The 17920-nt window shown below is 37.8% G+C and overlaps 1 protein-coding gene across 2 annotated transcripts in view; it reads left to right on the top strand.

The window, feature by feature from the left end:
• Nucleotides 1–17920, top strand: part of CRB1 (crumbs cell polarity complex component 1) — a 100514-nt gene that overhangs the window by 65182 nt on the left and 17412 nt on the right. For both annotated transcript variants that reach the window (XM_032695893.1, XM_032695892.1), the window contains exons 9-11: nucleotides 2091–2997; nucleotides 4014–4142; nucleotides 7116–7242. In XM_032695893.1, coding sequence (XP_032551784.1) covers nucleotides 2091–2997; nucleotides 4014–4142; nucleotides 7116–7242 — 1163 coding nt within the window. The remainder of the gene's footprint in view (nucleotides 1–2090; nucleotides 2998–4013; nucleotides 4143–7115; nucleotides 7243–17920) is intronic.

The raw sequence follows: 17920 nt of genomic DNA, 5'->3' as shown, positions 1-17920 counted from the left end.
TATCTCTTTCCTTCTCCTTCCCACTCTGGAGTGGAATTAAAAAAAGCAAGTAAGGATCTTGAAGAAATATTTTTTCTTTTTGCTATCAAAGAAAGCCCTAATGAAGCTGTGAAGGAAGATAAATTCACACTCAATCTGATTGAAGCTGTTAGAATGGCTGAGTTTTAGGAATGAGAATGCTGGTCAACAAAAGACTTCTATCATAGACAGACCAATACGATGCTATTTTTATGAAGATTGTTAGAATAAGCGTTGCAGGACTTGTTCAACTTTATAACTGAAATTAGAATAATTGCACCTTCTCTCATAGATGGCTTTAATGATAACATCAATATATGTTCTCTCATAAAATTTACTATTGCATATTATGGTAGAATATGAACATAGATACAGCAAAGGGAAAAATATCTGAACTGTTTCCTTCTGGTATACTCAAGGTCATTTACACTTTCAATATCTCAATGTCATCACTTTAAGATTTCTTTGCTGTTTTACGTGGCAACAGTGGGGAGTTTCCGTAATAGATATTCCAAAATTCCTGCAAGGTAGAGCTGTATTTTAAACTAATTGTATTCTTAGCTACAGGATAAACTTCTTGTTCAACAGATGGTAATAAAAGCTTTCCTGGCCAGTGAGTTCTCTGCCAGCCTGGTGTCTACTGATCTGAATACAATTTTAAGCCAAGGCAGCAAAAAAGTGGTTTTTCAGAGGCTGTGGCCACAGTTCCACCTAGATGGCTACGATTAGCAAGCCCTTTTGGAAGGCATATGCTCCATAAAGGAGAACAAAACATTACACAATACTCCATAAAAGAGAACAAAACATTACAAGAAGCTGATGTGGGGAATATTAAGTAACAGCAAAATTGTATGCCCAGTGGCACAGCTGAGAGTAAAAGCACATCAAGGCAGCTGGCTGTGCTCAGGACTTTGTAAGAGTTCTACAGGGGTAATTCAGCTTTATGAGTTAAAAAAAACTCAGCTGCTTTGTAAGACATTTTTAAAAATTCAGAAATAATTTGGAAAAATTCTGATTTTTAGTACGATTTCATCTGAGGAAACTTTTTCTATGAGAAAGACACTACATTTGATGCACCAGGAAATTTATTTACACCTCTGCTGCCTTAGTATCAGGATATACAGTCAATAACTTCATACTGGGACTCCCAGGGGTTCTTTTCCTCAACACTTACTAAGCCCGCAGATAGTTCAGAAACCCATCTTATCTCAGTGCTAGGATCTTTCAAAGCTAATTTTTTCTAAAATACAGACAGAAGACATTCCTTCCTGTCTGTCCTCCCTGTCTATAATCCTCATAAATCTCAGAACGTGTAAATTTACAGCCCAGTGAGTTAATGCATTTTAGTAGAAACCATGCTAATGAATGATGTCAAATACCTTTGTGAAGATGTCCATAAAACTGCCACAACGTAGCCCATCAATTTTCACTCACAGCAGTGCAAGTTGAGTGCTGCTGCCCTCCCAGTCCCACCAGCACAGGCTCACTGCTGTCAGCAGGGCTGTGGCAGAGCCTACACAGCAGGAGAAGCTGGCTTTAAATGTGACAGGCATAGCTCTTCTTACATGGATTTCGAGGCGGCTGTTTGTCAACTAACTTCAATTAAATTCATCCTTTTGCATCAGTGAGAGTAAATTGGGATCCAATCAAATCCTTTCTAAAACATCTTAAGAAACACCTAGGAAAAAAAAGAATTGAGAAGAAATGTTCACCCAGTCCAGATCTGTCATGAGGAATAACTAGATGCCTGTACTTAGGGAAGAAACATAAAATGACAAATGTATGTCTTCTTTCGAAATACAGAGATGACACTAATGTAGAATTGTATATTAGAGTGTTGACTCGAGATGATGCAAAGCAGCACACTTTTGATGTCAGTATAGCTGATGCTGGCACTGCCCTGTAATTTCCATAGTCATAAGAGGCAGACAGGGATAACTGAAACACTGGTGGAATTTGATTGTTTTTCAGCAAACCCAAAAGGACTTACATGACAGGGACCACAGAGAGATATTGTTCCACAGGTATTGGTTTAACATTGGCCTGGTTTCTCAATTATTATCTTTGCACAGGTCTTGCTAATGCAGTGTTTAGTGGCCGGAGCAGCGCGATATTTTACAGAAGCAACGGAAAAATCAGCAGAGACCTCACCAATATCGTGTTTGGCTTTCGAACTAGGGACACTGACGTGATCCTGTTGTATGCGGAGAAGGAGCCAGAGTTTGTTATCATCAGTATTCACAACTCCAAGTTACTTTTTCAATTACAAAGCGGCAACAGCTTTTATAGGCTGACCCTTGCTAGTTCAGTGCCTGTGAGTGATGGGAAATGGCATCAAGTGATGGTTTCTATGGTAGAGCCCCTGTCCCAGTCCTCTAGATGGCACATGGATATAGATAACAAAAAAGACACTGCAACTAGCACAGCTGCTGCAGGAACCCTCAACTTTTTAAGAGAAGAGACAGACATCTATGTGGCTGACAAGGCTTTTGATAGCCTGGATGGTCTGCGAGGATGTATGAGCACCATAGACATCAGTGGCATTTATCTCTCATACTTTGAAAATGCTGACATCCCTACTAAAAAGCCTCAAGAGGAGCAATTTCTCAAAATATCTGCAAACGCTGCTCATACTGGCTGTTTGCAGGTAGATGTCTGCAGCTCAGATCCCTGTATGCACGAGGGGACATGTGAAGACTTGTACACTTCCTACCGTTGCACGTGTCCTGATGGATATGCTGGCAGCCATTGCGAAGTCAACATTGATGAATGCTCCTCAAACCCCTGCATTCATGGAAACTGCACCGACGGGGTCACCTCTTATGAGTGCAGCTGTGAACCTGGTTACACAGGGGAAAACTGTGAAGAGGACATAGACAACTGCCTTGGCCACCAGTGTGCAAACGGGGCCACTTGCATTGACGGGATTAATGGATACTCCTGCCTGTGTGCTGCTAACTTCACTGGAAGATTTTGCAGGTACTATAAACAAAGCTGATCCATATGATTTTGTCAAGTCTCTTCTGAAGGGTTATTACATCACTGATGTCTCTGTTTTAAACATGTTATGACTCTGCAGCCATAACTAATATATAGTTACATGTTATGCATGTAACTATATATTAGTTATGGCTGCAGAGTCAATGCATAAGGATTCTGCAGTACAGAAAGCTGTATGGATCAATTAGATGTGGACTGAGGCTGAAGTGCTGGCAGCTCAGGCAGAGACTGATGAGGCAAGGGCAGAGGGAGCAAGGCATGGATCTGTTGTTCTGCTGCCAGCATTGGTCCTACAAGCTCTCTGATGACAGGATTACAAGTCTTCCAGAGCTTGAAAATAAATGTTTTTTTTAGAAAAATATTTTAAGGTTTTTAAATCTCTAAAACTATATTTTTATTAGAGCAATAGAGCTCTAGAACTATAAATAAAGACATTCGGAGTTGGTGGGTAAGAGAAAATAACAATAAAAAGGCTGGCAAAGAAGTTTTCTCCTCATGTACAGCATCTTTGCTAAGTGGGTCTTCTCCTCTCAGCTTGCTCTCAGCCCAGTTTTCCTGGTGGCTGCAAACACCACATAGTCCTTTTTTTCCATCACTTCTGATACACTCATTACTGCTTCTTATTCATCTCAGATTCTTGTCTGGAAACACTGCAGGCTCTTCCCTGACCTCTCTTCCCTTTTATTGCCCTTCTCTGCAGACCATAAACTTCTCCCTTCTAAGCATGTCCCATTGCTCTCAGAGAAGGCAGAATCCTGTCCGGGTATCTCATAGAGGCACATTAGTAATGTAACTAGAATGATACTAAATTCATCAAATTAAAAAAGTTCAGCAATACATGTTCTGTGAGTCTCAAATCTCAGTTGCTGCTGTCACTCTTTTGGACAATACCCCAGTCAGTAACAGCACTGCTCCCCTGCTTCAGCTGAGAGAGCATGAGACATCCAGAAACAAGGGAAGTGCAAATAACTGCTGTTGCCTTCTTCTTTACCTAGATATAGAAGATTACCATATACAGTTTGTGGGAACGAAGAGAGGAACCTCACATGTTTCAACTATGGCAACTGCACCGACCTGGGCGGTGAGCTGACCTGTGCGTGCCTGCCGGGATTTGTTGGAGAACGGTGAGATGCTTTGTCCTGCAGATCTTTGTGGAGCAATTCTTCCACAAGCTGTTCCAAAAGAGTCCTGAGGGTAACAGCCATAGGGGTTTTGCCCTCCTGCAGAAATACAGACAAGGTAGCTGTTTAAGTGTAGCAGTTCCTTGCTTGAATGACTTTGAGGCTCTGAAGTAAAGCAGTTTTACTTAGACAAAAATCACAAATGAATACAGGAAGATTCAGTCCAATGTAGCACCAGTAACTCCAGAGCAAGCTATTAGTTCTTAAACAGCACGGAATGCTTGCTTCTCTGTGCCTTTTTTTTATCTTCTGTGCCAAATTTTTGTATGACACTCTAAAATGTTATCTTTCTATAGGTGGGGACACATAAACACACAGACCCTGCTCATATGTATAAATTAGCTACATACACTGACACATGAATATGCAAAGCTGTTTGATTTTCAGATGTGTGTTGTGAATATACAATCTATGGGATGAGGTGACATAACTGGTGGTATTGCAGCACACTACTTTCTTACTGAATACTGAAGTATGAAAACAGAATTATTATTTTTAGAACAGGTTAAGAAACACTTTTTACGTGTTATTGTTTAGCCTGGAACAGAGGGACCTTCCTCACAGTGAAATTTGTATCATCTTGTAGCATGTTTGGCAATTTAATTACCATTTAATAATGGTCTACAAACAGCTCTGGAGCAGGGAGGGCTGACAGCCTCAGGGCATTAGGGTCTGTAAAAAGGTAGGAAGGCATTGTTATGGTCTGAACAGGTAAGGGTATCTTTCGGAAAGTGAGAAAAGAAATACCATACGTACTCCTAGTGAAACTAGAATTACATCCGAGTATAATATCCAAAAGTGCAACTGGAGCAAGCTGTAACACAGAGAAGTTTTCAACAAAAGGTTTTCGTTCTCTCAAAAACCTATGAGCCCACTGATTTTGTGAAAACAGTACACTAAGGTATAAAAGACAGGTGAAATGAAAATTCCCACCCACTCAACGCACAGTGTTGTCAGCAGACACATCTGCACTGCACTGGTAACAGCAGGGTTGTCTTTGTGCCAACATTCACAACATTCAGCAGAGGTGAAAAAATAAAATAAAATGAAATTTTAAGAAGTAAAAGCATATTCATAGATACTTCTTCACTGTGTATATTTCTTGGGAGTTTAAGGTAGAAGGAAATTATTTTTTTCCTTCTTCCTTCCCCTGCCAGGCAACTTGCTAACTACAGCTCTGGGAATGAGTGTTCCTTACATCCATCCCACTGGCTGGCAATAATCTCTATTTTACAGTTCCCATGATTCTCGTATTGAACACAGCCATGTACCAAGCGAGGCACACACTAACCGACTATCACAGCCAGACATTCTTCTCCAACGTCTAAAGTGGACTGTTTGTCCTCTTTTCCTTCAGGCTATCAAACCATAAACCAGTGGTACTTCTGTGGCTGAAGGTCTTAGTATATCAAATGAGAAAATTTCACTCCTTTTTTTCAGAACAAATTCAAATATATCAGTTAATAAGAAAATTAAAACCAAATCCCTCTGTACATTTATGTATTAGATTGATAAAGCAGGCATTTTCCTTTAAGACAATATTTCATCCCTTAAAAAGCCACTGATGTACTGTATAGAGAAAACAGTATCTTTCTATGCCAATCAATTGACTTGGGATCACACACACACACACAAAAGCCCAATAAACAGGTAGAAAGGGAAATATGAAAATATTACTTTTCATAAAAGGAGACATAGCTGTCTCTTGAAAACAAATTTTTCATTTAATTCAGGTTGGGACATTCAAAATTACCTAAAGGGAGTCAGGCCTTTAAATGTTCCTGAATATCAGTTGGATTCAGGTGCCTGGTTCCCTGGAAGATTTGAGGGGTTGTTGGGGTTTTTTTAATTTGCATAAGTTCATAGCTATACAATTTTTATACACTGGATAAATACTTTAGCTGTTTGAAATACATGAATATAATTTACCATTTAAAGAAGCCATTGAAAAATTTTTAGAGATTAATAAAGTAAAAGTGTTTAATATAAAAAACTGCCCTTCTCTGATGTAACACTAAACTTCTATTGCACAGTTATGAATATGATTGAACAAAGCAATTCCTTATAACTGAGAGGGAGTTTCTCACATTCTTCTTCAAGAACAAACCTGCATTTTTATCTGGAAAAATTAGGATTAACTGTTAGCATTATTTAATGAAAGGGAGCAGGGAATTAAAAGGGAGCATTGTCAGAGGACTAAATCACCAAATCATTAATAGCTTTCAGATAATTTTACACATCCCTTATTATCCTTCCATTGGTCACCTTGAGAAATTATGAGAACTCAAATCTCCTTTATCATCAGAATTAACTCAAAAACATTTGATGATACATATTAAGGCTTTTAAAAGCCTGTTCTACACCATTCTTATCATTTTTGGGGCCCAACTCAGAGAGACCGGGTCGAAGGTTGTGCTGGAATCTACTGATATTCCAGACTGAGGGGAAAAAAATAAAAGGGAAAACAAAAAACAGGCAGGTGAATATTTCCAGGAGCACTCAGCTGGGAAAAACACACATTTGTTTGACTTATATCCAGATTACTGAGAAGGAAAATGTGGCCTCAGCTTCCTGGAACAATGAAAAGGATAAGCAAGCTGTCAGCAGGACTTGCGCCAGAGTTAGTTCTAAAATCATACGCAAGCTTTCATTACACCTTGCTAAGCACCATTAACCATGAAATGCTTTACAGATATGAAATTGCCTGGTTAACTATCTGTGTTTGAAAATAATACAGGAAGTTCAGGATTTGAATGTGGCTAATCAGGTAGTTAATAAAATCATAAACACATGTGGAAATATGCCCCAGAGCATCTTCCTCTCCCTTCCCCCAAAAGCTTTTGAATTAAAAATATGTCTGTCTGACGCATTTGATTCGTGATTTTGGAGGCTTAGAATTTGCAGTCTTTCCTCTAGGTGTGAAAAGGACATTGATGAGTGCAGCTCTGACCCATGTCTGAACGGGGGCCTCTGCCAGAACCTGCTCAACAAGTTCCACTGCCTCTGCGACGTGAACTATGCTGGGGAACGCTGTGAGATAGATGTAAGCGACCTCTCCTTTTTTGTCTCTTTATTGTTGTGGCAGAATCTCTTTCAGCTTCTCTCCTATCTTATTCTACGAATGGATGATGAACCAGCAGTCGAGTGGGGTGATCAGGAAGACTACTAAGCAATCTTTAAAGTTTTGTCTTTTACTGCAGGAGAAGATGCCTTGACCAAATAACTTAGCAAAGCAATACAAATATCAGAGTTTTGAAACTTGTTTTATATTTCTTTGAATGGTTTTCTATTAACCACTTAGTTTTAGAATAAATGTTAGTAAATATTAAAAAGTGTTTCATCCCACCTTCACTGGAGCATTTCACTGCACAGGCACTGCCACAGGGTGACATTGGGACACACCAGCAGGCAATTCATGTTAACAAGAACTCTCAGATTTACTGATGGTGGCATTCAAACTCTACTGCAACAATAGAGTGACAAAGACCCACTGCCTTCAATAAGGCTAATTTTACATTAAATCTTACAGATGGTCACTATCTTTATGTCACACACTACGTTCATTGCTGTTTCTTGGGCAGTTAGGTCTCACGCCTGTGAAATTGTGTAGGATATTTTTGGATAATTAGATAATGGTTTGGATTAGCAATTGACAACCTGCTGAGGAGGCTCCCACATCTATTTGAATTAGTGGCAATCCTGCACTGATATCACTAATCCTGATCCTCTGCTCCAGTAGCCTGCACACCTCCAATACATTATCCTGAGACAAAATACAACCACCTCAATCTTTACCATTGTTCCCTTTTCAAGAAAGGCCCAGTAAGTACCTCAGACTTGAAAATCATAGATTTGTTGTTTGTTTAAAGATTTCTACAACTTTAAGTAGATCTGTGTTATTGATAATAGATGAGTGTCATCAGACAAAAATTATGGGATTTTTCCTTCTTAGGAAGCAAGCAAGGTAATTCAGTTGATTGGTTGTCCATGGATTCTTAAAAGAATGAAAATAAGGGGCCTGAAAATTATAAACACAGGAGGTTTAGCAAAAAATAGCAAAATATCTGTGTAGCTGCCTTTGAGAGTGCAGACACAACTGAAGTATATTTTTAAACACAAAACAGTAGTAAAAAGTAAATTTTTGCTTAGTTTTGGTTTTCTAACAATTCTTTAAGGCAAAAATCCCCCATTTATGAATGGTGAAAAAACATCTCTTTGGGCACTCATTATCATATTTGCATAAATTCTGTACTCTTACTCATTTGAATAGTGTCCTTGAATGAAGATTCAAAAGAATAAGCATGTGTAAGATGGTGTTTTATTATTAAAAGAGTATATAAGTGAGATGTGAAGGATACAGCAGAAGCCCCTGCAAGTGGATCTGACTTCTATCTTTTATTTTCCACTTTCATAAATGTCCCAAATTGTGTTATTTCTCTGAATACCATTCAGTGCACAATTGCAGCAATGTCTGTGCTATTAAAAAGCCTACTCCTATTTTCAGGGGGAGGAAAAAAACTGAACAAACTTTTCTACACATTTGTGGGAAAAAATGTGATCCATCCTTGTGCTATGTCACATATTCCTGTTTCAAGCATCTGCCTTAGTATAAAAATTAAGCACAATATATTCACTTATAATAATTGTATTCAAGGATAATTTCTTTACTGTCTTTATCATACCTGAAAAGTGATTGGGGCAATTTTCTTAATTAAAAAAAAAAAAACAAACAAACTAAAATATATATAAAAATAATAATCTAGCAAAAAAATCTTTTCCTCTTTGAAAGCAGTCAATAAACACTAGATGGGAATGCATGTTCCAGCAGCAAAAATGAAATTAATGTAGCGGGGTCAGAAACAAAAATGTATATTCTATCAGATGTAGGGCTTAGTTATCCTACTTACTGGGAATCACATGTAATACTCGGAATTGTAGAACACCAGCAAAAAGAAAAAAAACCAAATCAAACTGCATTTTGGATTTTTTTTTTTTCCCCAATGAAAATATATTTTTGGAAAATTGCTTTTTACTCCAGATAAAATAATGGGGTCAAACTTATGTTTTGAGTTGCTTTTATCTTTTTTTTTTTCATTTTTTTTTTTTTAAATGAAATCAATATTTATGTGTTTGCCTTTGGGTTCAAAATATCAATGACAAAACAAAATGAAAATATTTACCTTATTTAGAGTTTTGTCCATTTTCTTTCATATGGAAAAATTTAAAACAGTAGCATATTATGCTGGGAACTTTATTCCAAACTGTAGCTTTCATATTTAATCATAGCAAAAACATTACTCAGTGCAATATTATTGAAATAAAAAATGAAAAATTTAAACACAAATAACTTGAAAAGAAAGCTATCATATTTCAGAATGCTAACTAAAGGCAAAGAAAGAAGAAATTTTAAAAATTCAAATGAAAAAGACTGCTGCCACTAACTAAACCAAATTTTTTAAAAATAATTAAAATTAAGAAAATCACAATAAAGTTTGGGATTTTTGTTTGGTTTGGTTTTTTTTTTCTCACTGGGCTTAATTAAGCTTCCACATAAGTAAATTGAACTGTTATGTACTTTATAGAATATACGCTACAGGACACGCTACATTAAGCAGAAATTTCATCCTAGTGCTAATGGTGAAGAAAGGTAGAAATAATACATGTAACAACAGTGCATCTGTCCCACTATAGCTATATAGCTATATAGCATAATGTGAAAAACAAAGAACACATTTGTATAGAGATTGCAAAACTCTTCCAATACTAGAAACTTGATATGAGTGTACATATAATATTAAATACAGGTTTTATATGAATTTACAGCAATATGCAAGTTATTAATCTAGATTATATTAGCAGAGTTCACTCTTTGTTTTACTGAATACACTCACCTGTAAATTAATTCTTTCCTTCCTCTAATGCCTTGTCATCATGAAACATCCCCTGACCTCAGAAATGTTGCTCCTTTCCTCTTTGTACTTCTGTATCCTCAACTACATCGTGCACGTGTACATAACTTTCCTACCTTTATACACAAAATAAACCTTCTGCCTTTGTCTCTTTACGTCTGCTCCTCATTTTCTGCTGCTGACTCTGTTCATTTGCTTTCAGTGTGCCATGTTTTCTGAACACTTGCACTTCAGAGGAACACCACACAAAACCTGAGGCTAACTCACCCCGGTGTGTTCTCCAGGAGTTCTGACACTGCAAGGCCAGGCAGGTGCTTCCCAAAAAAGCTCTCCAGCCACTTGAACCACCCCAGCTGCAGTGCTGTGTTACCCCTCAGGGCAATCACTTCTGCCAGGTAGCTCTTGGTACCGTACAGAGCACAACTAAATTAACAAGCCCCCATAGCAACAATTCAGAGGAGCAGATTTTATCCACACGGCTTAAAGTGACTCTTATGGCTTGGCTCCTCCTTAGGCACAGCCAATACTGAGAAAACTGATGGGCATCACAAAGTCTTTGTAGCCCAGTTTTTGTTGGGTCACCCCTTTTCACTGAGCTATCGCGGTCCATAGGCTGGACCTGTCACACTCAGAGCTCTTCCAACACACCCAGTGGAGAACAGACTTGATATTTTTAGTTTTAAAAGTTAAAAAAATGAACAAATTCCAGATTAATTTATATAACTTTCTTCTCTATTTTTTCAAGAGATACAGGTGTCAGACAACTAAAGGGAACCAGGTCTAGAAGCAAACATTAAAAAATAGCTGGATGAATATTAACTCTAAGCACTAATCTTTTTGTAAACACATCCATTTGCTAAGATTTTTTAAAATTCAAGGGCTTTAAAAGGCCATTATTCATATTTAAAATTAAGTTATAACAGCAAAATCTTCATACATCTCCAATGCTGCAATTGTACTGCAGATCTTTTGATGGTTGATTTTTTTTTTTATTTAGAACATAAACTCCATGTTGAGTTCATACTTTTGTGAAAATCTCATTATTCAACAAACAAAAAAAAAGGAAAAAATTAAAAACACACTCCTACCACTTTAGGCATTGAGAAGAGCTTGGGAAACCATCATCTTAATATACTCAGAATTAGATGAGGGACACAAGAGGTATGGTTTGTGATGCTCAGTACTGGTATTATCTTTAATGGATCCCTTTATGATACTACAATTCAAACTGTTTTTCAGATGCCAGTGACTGTCATTCAGAAAGCTGGGTAATGATAAGTAACAGCGTTTGGGTTTGAGGCAGAATTAAGATTTCTAAAAAGAAAGGAAAGACAGCAGTGATGGAAGGGAGAGCAAAGGGATTTGCGTCAGCTGTGGGATGAATGAAAGCATATTCTTTACTGTGTTTGGCAAACACATGAGAGGTATTCCACTAAGGAAGTATATACAGGGAATGGTAGATTTGCTTTATTGACCATTTCTACTTCTGGCCCTTACAAAACAGGCTTGACTGACCCTCCTCTGCAGGTACAATCTGAACTCTGCCAGCAGTATCTTATCACAGCTTTAACTAGAAAGAGCCCATGTGTTTGTGTATTTGAAAATATCCTTGATGATGTGTGCTTTTTTAGATTCTCTTACTCCCAGATTACTGAAGAAACTAGATCCAATCATTTACTCAGTGCATGTGAACCTAAAAATGGGAAAAAAATCTGCTTCAAACTAGCAGTGATGAAATAAGGTTTCATTCTTTTGTTGCAAATATTTTTCCTGGCCTGACAGCCAAAAGTTCAACCAAGAGGGCACTTTACTTGTATCTATTAACCTTCAGCACTTGAACTTACATATTTTAATCTTTAGTTAGTGATTCTCCTAAAAAGAAGGGAACTTTCATTTGCAATAATTATTCAAAATTTCTACTTCAAGAACCCCAAAGTCTGGTCCTAAGAACTATAACCTTAAAAGGCAACAAAAAAACTCCCTTCAACAAATCTTTTTTTCTGTGTTACTGAGACTACCATTACTTTAAATAGATTTCCAGAGAGTAAAAACAAAAACCAGGGTTTGGCTGTTCATTTTACTTTGTGTTTGAAGCGTGCCCCAAGGCCCTATTAGACTCAGGAGCACACGCTGCAGTGCTGTGTTCTGCTGGTGCTGGCAAAAAAGCACAGACTTGGTGAACAGCTCCCTCCATACTTTGAAATTGTTTCTTGAACATGGTCATCAGCAGCACCTTTGGGACAGCACTTCCTCACAAAGCACACCCTCTCCTGTTGTACATGTGAATATATGTGATACTTGAAAGGGGTGGTGGATTTCATGTCCCAGAATTGAAGTTCTCTTTAGTTCACAGAGCTGCACCACTGTTGCATTCAGTACACTTCCAGCTGGTACCAATCCATCCTCCTGGGCACAAGGACAAGCATCATGCACTGGAGGTTACGATTCACATTTAATGTCATTAAAAACACACTGATAAGCATGTAAGGTATGTTCAATATTGAATCTAAATTCAATAAAACTCTCTCAGGCTTCCATAGCACAGACACACGGAATTTTGATTGAATCTGCTCTACAGTGATTAGCTAATGTATTCATTAACTGGAAGGGTTAGTAATATGAGCGTAGCAAATGATACTTAATTACAATAATTAATGCCTGGTGATTCATGAATAATGCATTCAATAGCTATTTACATATTCATACTTATGAGGCTATTAATGGATAATTATCATTTGACTAAAAGATGTGGACATCAGGAATGTAACAACTACACTGTTTTCCCCCAATCTCATCATGGCTTTACCTGTATGTCTTGCTCTTGTATATATCTTGTATACATATGTATACATATCTTGTACCTCATACACAGAAATATAAACAGTACATTATTTTCAAGACCTATAGAGCAATCTACTGGCAAATACAGTCATGCAAGTTAGTTTCCACACTGCATCAGTTCTGAGCCAGTATTCCCATCAGTTTCTGTCGTGAGATTGCAAAAATTTGAAAGCACTCTGTTCTCTTTGTCATCAGTATAGATTTGTTCTTGTCCTGAATTTGTGCTCTTTCCTACTGCAGATGGTTAAGACACTGTCATACTTCAGAGTTTGTTAATTTGTGAAATTAGGGTAGCAATATTAAAAAAATAGGGTAGCAATATTGGAAACACCTTCATATTGAACAATTCTGCCCCAGATTTATGCTCACATACATATTTCAGCCTCCATGTAAGCAAAGAAGTTGCCAGACCTTCCAGTCTTCCAGAGAAGACTTTAAGAGCTATATATCGACAAAAAATACAATACAAAATTAAAAAAAAAAATTCATATTAAAATGTCTTTTAAGGCAATATGATATTTTTTATTCTTAGTCTAAGCTTGAATGCTCAATGTTGACAACACTAAGACAGTAATATTCAGCTGACAGCCTCAGGAGTGTGAGAAAACACAGAAGTAAAGCTGTACTGCCACCCTGATTTTCAGACAAGCCACTCACCTACTGCACCTCCACAGCACCAGCTGAGGAACTGTGGGTGCCCCAGCTCACTGACAAGCTTATTGCATCTGTCACAACCTACAGAAGGTGAGCAGAGGGTCTCACAATGCGTGGAGGTCAGCTCCAGGTTCTCCTCGTATAGGGCGGCCGAACAACCCAGGACTCCAGGCAGCAAGATCAGGTCAAGCTGTTGGGGAGCATCAGACTGATGTCTTAGTAAGTGAGCACATTTGTATCTTCTGTCTTTTGCCTTCTCCAGAGCTCTTGCAGCCTGTTGAAAAGACCAGTATGTACAGTGTAATATTTTCAGCATTAATCCATTTTCCTGAAATTCCCTGTCCCACGTAGCTATTTCCACTGCAGTTGAGGTGCTTGCCTTGTGATAATACAACCTCATGAAATCAGGGGTATTTGAAACCACTCATGAGCATGCTCTAACGTCATACTGAAGCCAGCAGTGCTTGAGTAAAAGTGGAGAGAGGACTGAACCCCAGTTCAAAACCGAAGCCCTCAGCTTCCAGCACCCGTGGTCAGCACAGCCAGCCCATGACACATTCCTGCTGGCATTTCTCCCCAGGCAAGCCTTGGGATAGCAGAACTATCAATGGGCAGAAGCTCTCTCTGATAGCTCTGCTATCAACTTTCCTGACACTCCGAAGACCTAGACAGGGAGCAGACTAAGGAAAGGAAAAAAAACAGTCTGGGCCCCGTAACTTCCATCCTGTGAGGCTGCTGCTGGAAGCATAAAGGGTATTTCCTGGTATTTCTGATTTACCCTCTGTAGCACCTTACTTTGAGAAAACCCTCATCATGGCAACTATTTGGAGAAAAGAACTGTACAGCACCAATAAATTTAATACAGTGTGATGATAATATTATTCAATCATCTGTAGTAAATTTTTGTTATTTTTATTAGCCTAGCAGGATCAGTGTAACTGAGCTGGGAAAAAGCTGGAGTTTATTTGGTTCCACGTCATTCATGTGGTTGTAGGTCACCCATCATGGCAGAATTGTTACCACTGACAGTAGGAGCCAGGGAAAGCTCAGCTTTATTCCTGTGCCAGGCCAAATGTGGGGTAAGAAGAAACATCTTTAGATTTGTAAAACGAGCAGCTCTGCTCTGGAACTCATTGGAAATGTCACAAAGCCATTTTTACAGTTGTTTTTCAGAGCAGAAGAACGCCTCAATACCCTCTGCTATTTTCTATTAGTCTGTATTCAAAACATAGGATTTAACTAAAACTTCTAAAAGGATATTGCAAGGAACACATTTAATGTGTGTCACAACATAAGGTACAAAAGCATTAGGATGCAAAGACAATAAGGTTATCTGATGTGTCTTAGCTGGGAAAGACAAGAAAGCTCTTCACAAGGCCAGGATTACTGCATGCATCAGTGAGAAGCAGTTGAATATTTAATGTGCATGGTAAATATAAGCAGAAAAGGGAGTCCAGATGACATATGACAGCATAACACTCTGCAGTAGAGGAATCAGCTCAAGTACAGGACTCACATAACACGTTTAGTATTCAGACTAACACATTTTGTCTGTACACCATCCTTTCTGTTGTAATGGCATTGTCTTCCCTTTTCTCACCTTCTGATGTTTTCCCTGTAGACTCACATTCACATCACATGGGCATTTACTTCAGTCATTGCTTACTTTATAACACATTCATGCACTGCATGCATTGTTCAGATACTAAATTTTATGTCCTTTTTTTTCCTCATATGACTCATGAGACAATGTCCTCTTCTCTTTCATCTTTTTTTCCCTCTCTTCAAATAATGCAGCACCCAGGGAAGATATTCTGAAAATTCCTTTAGAACAATTAAGTTATAAACATAAAAAAATATACTCAACTTTTCTCTTTTTTCCTTTCTTTTTTTTTTAAAAAAGCAGGAACAAATACTTTTGTCTCTGTAGATTATCTCTGTAGATGAACAGTAACTCTGATCTCTTTTTAAGAACTATCTAAACATGAATGAACATTTTGGTAATTCTGGTATTTCTGACTATTGCTGTGATCTAGTGCTGAAATCTTACATGTTTCCATTTACTTTGCTTCTTAAAATACAATTGATAAGAAAATTATTTTGCTGCAAGTATTGAAAAAAATTTTTTGTTTGTATTTTGGTGTTTGTTTTCCACTGAAAATGGAAACAATGCTATGTTCAGCGGTAATTTTTAAAACTTGTTCTTTAAAAAAACCATGGATTAAAAAAATGGATATATAAAAAATATAGATACTGAGTGAAACAAGACCATAAACCTGTTTTAATTCCATAAATTCCAAATAGCTAAATTGACCAAAAGTTTCTAAAGAAAAGAAAATTCAACCTCCCTTTCAAGCTGAAAAATATAGTCTGGGCTTTCACTTGAGTACTCTCGAAAAGGAAACTGGGCAGAAGTTAAGGAGCATGAAATGGAAAAGGTAATTTATCTCATAGTGAGTGTGTGGTAGCAGCAGTATCTTGGGATTCCATGTTTGCCCTCTTTAAAATCAACAGAACTGAAACATGGGTGTGAAGTTTTACAGGGAATTTATCATTGGATTAGGCTTCCAATTAGGCTTTATCAATGTGGCTTCAAAGGAAGCTCATTATCCACCATTACATTAGAAAGAACAAAAATTACCTTAGTAGGATGCCAGACAAAAGGTAATTATGGAGATTTCCCAGGTATAACAGATTAAGCACTTCAGAAAATCTACCCATTATTCAGGTGTCTGGATGGGAACCACAGTCCTTGATTTGAACCCCTACAAATATTTCTTATAGGGTAGTGTTGATGCCTTGGAAACTAATCATGTGCTTAAGATTACTATCAAACATCCATAAATTATGATGCTTCCAGATAAAACAAGCTGGCATGTTAATCTGCCTAAGTATCTCTTGATAAACTCTGCTTGTAGAGTATATTCTTCTGCAGACTGTTTTTCAGTTCTTGATATGAGACTCCATTCCCAATAACGTCTGAAAAAAATTAAACACTTTGGTAGGTTTATAGAATATTTTTTTCCACTAAAAAGAAATAAAATAATTCCTGCTCCAGAAGATCTGAAAAACAGGCTGATTTCAAAAGATCAAGAACATTTATGTGTTTTGGTACAGAGAGCCATTTAAATGAGAGGCAGGGCTTGTTATACAAATATCTGAGCTTTTTACCAATCTAACCGTGCAGCAATACAACAGTCCTCAAATTTATTCAAACAATATTTGATAGAACAGACTATTCATTTTTCAAGAAGAAAGAGCACTGAAGTAAAAAATGTGATAATGCTGTAATTTAAGGACAAGAAAATCAGCAGCTTTAAAAAATCTTTGCAATTTTTTAGAGTGAACAGATTCTACACCACTGCAGGCAGCTTTGGTTGTTTGTGGTCCCTGTGAAATGCTAGGGTAGGGATTCTGGTAACTCTCAAGCACATTAATAGTTTGGGGTCTAATGTATCCATTACAGAAAATAAATGGAATATTTCTCTTTCTGTCTGGTGCAGCACTGGTAGCACTCACACTCTGTGGTCTTCTTATCCCCCAAGGGACAGGACCCTCTGTTCCCTCTTCTCCAAGCAGTAATCATTTCCAGGTGAAATTAAAGGTGCAGTTACTTCCCTCATCATCCTGTAACATGACTTTTTCTCCCCTGTTGACTTTTTGCCAGTTATCCAGGAAAGGGATGCATGGTCTGAACACAGTTAGCCTGGTTGACACATGGGACCAGCTAATCCTGGAACACAAAAAAACCTAAACCAAAAAACAAACCAAAACCAACCCCCCAAAACCAGAAAAAAACCCATACCTGCCCCTACCTAAAATCGATGAGGAACCAGAGACCAGGCCCTGGGAGGCCTGGCAACATCACATCTTTTGCATGGTTTCTTTCAGTTTGTATTCACAAAGCCTAACATTTAGTCCTCTTACCTTGGCTACCCTAACTCTCAGTGAAATGCCAGCATAGGCATCCAACTCCTCCACAGAGTTTACACAGTGATGTAACTGTTACCTTTTTTTATCCCAAAGCTTACCATTTGGTGAACTGATCAGCATGTTGCACAGGAGAGCCAGACAAGACACCGTGCTGTGTCTCATGGAAAATTCCATTTGGTCCTTTCTTATTTTATTGTTTCCTTTAATCAAACACAAAACTCATTCATGCCAAAAGAAAATGTTTGGTTTCTATACGTATGAAAATGTAACACATCCTTTCTAGTAGACCTAGTACATCACTAGTAAAAAGTGGTGTCTTCTGTCACTTTCTACAGGTTTTGGAAGTTATCATCTCCATCCAAAATTTTCCCCATCCTTCCAGTA

This window comes from Chiroxiphia lanceolata, chromosome 9, assembly GCF_009829145.1.
Source record: "Chiroxiphia lanceolata isolate bChiLan1 chromosome 9, bChiLan1.pri, whole genome shotgun sequence".
In the NCBI taxonomy this organism is placed as follows: Eukaryota; Metazoa; Chordata; class Aves; order Passeriformes; family Pipridae; genus Chiroxiphia; species Chiroxiphia lanceolata.
This window is presented reverse-complemented; position numbering and strand designations above follow the sequence as displayed.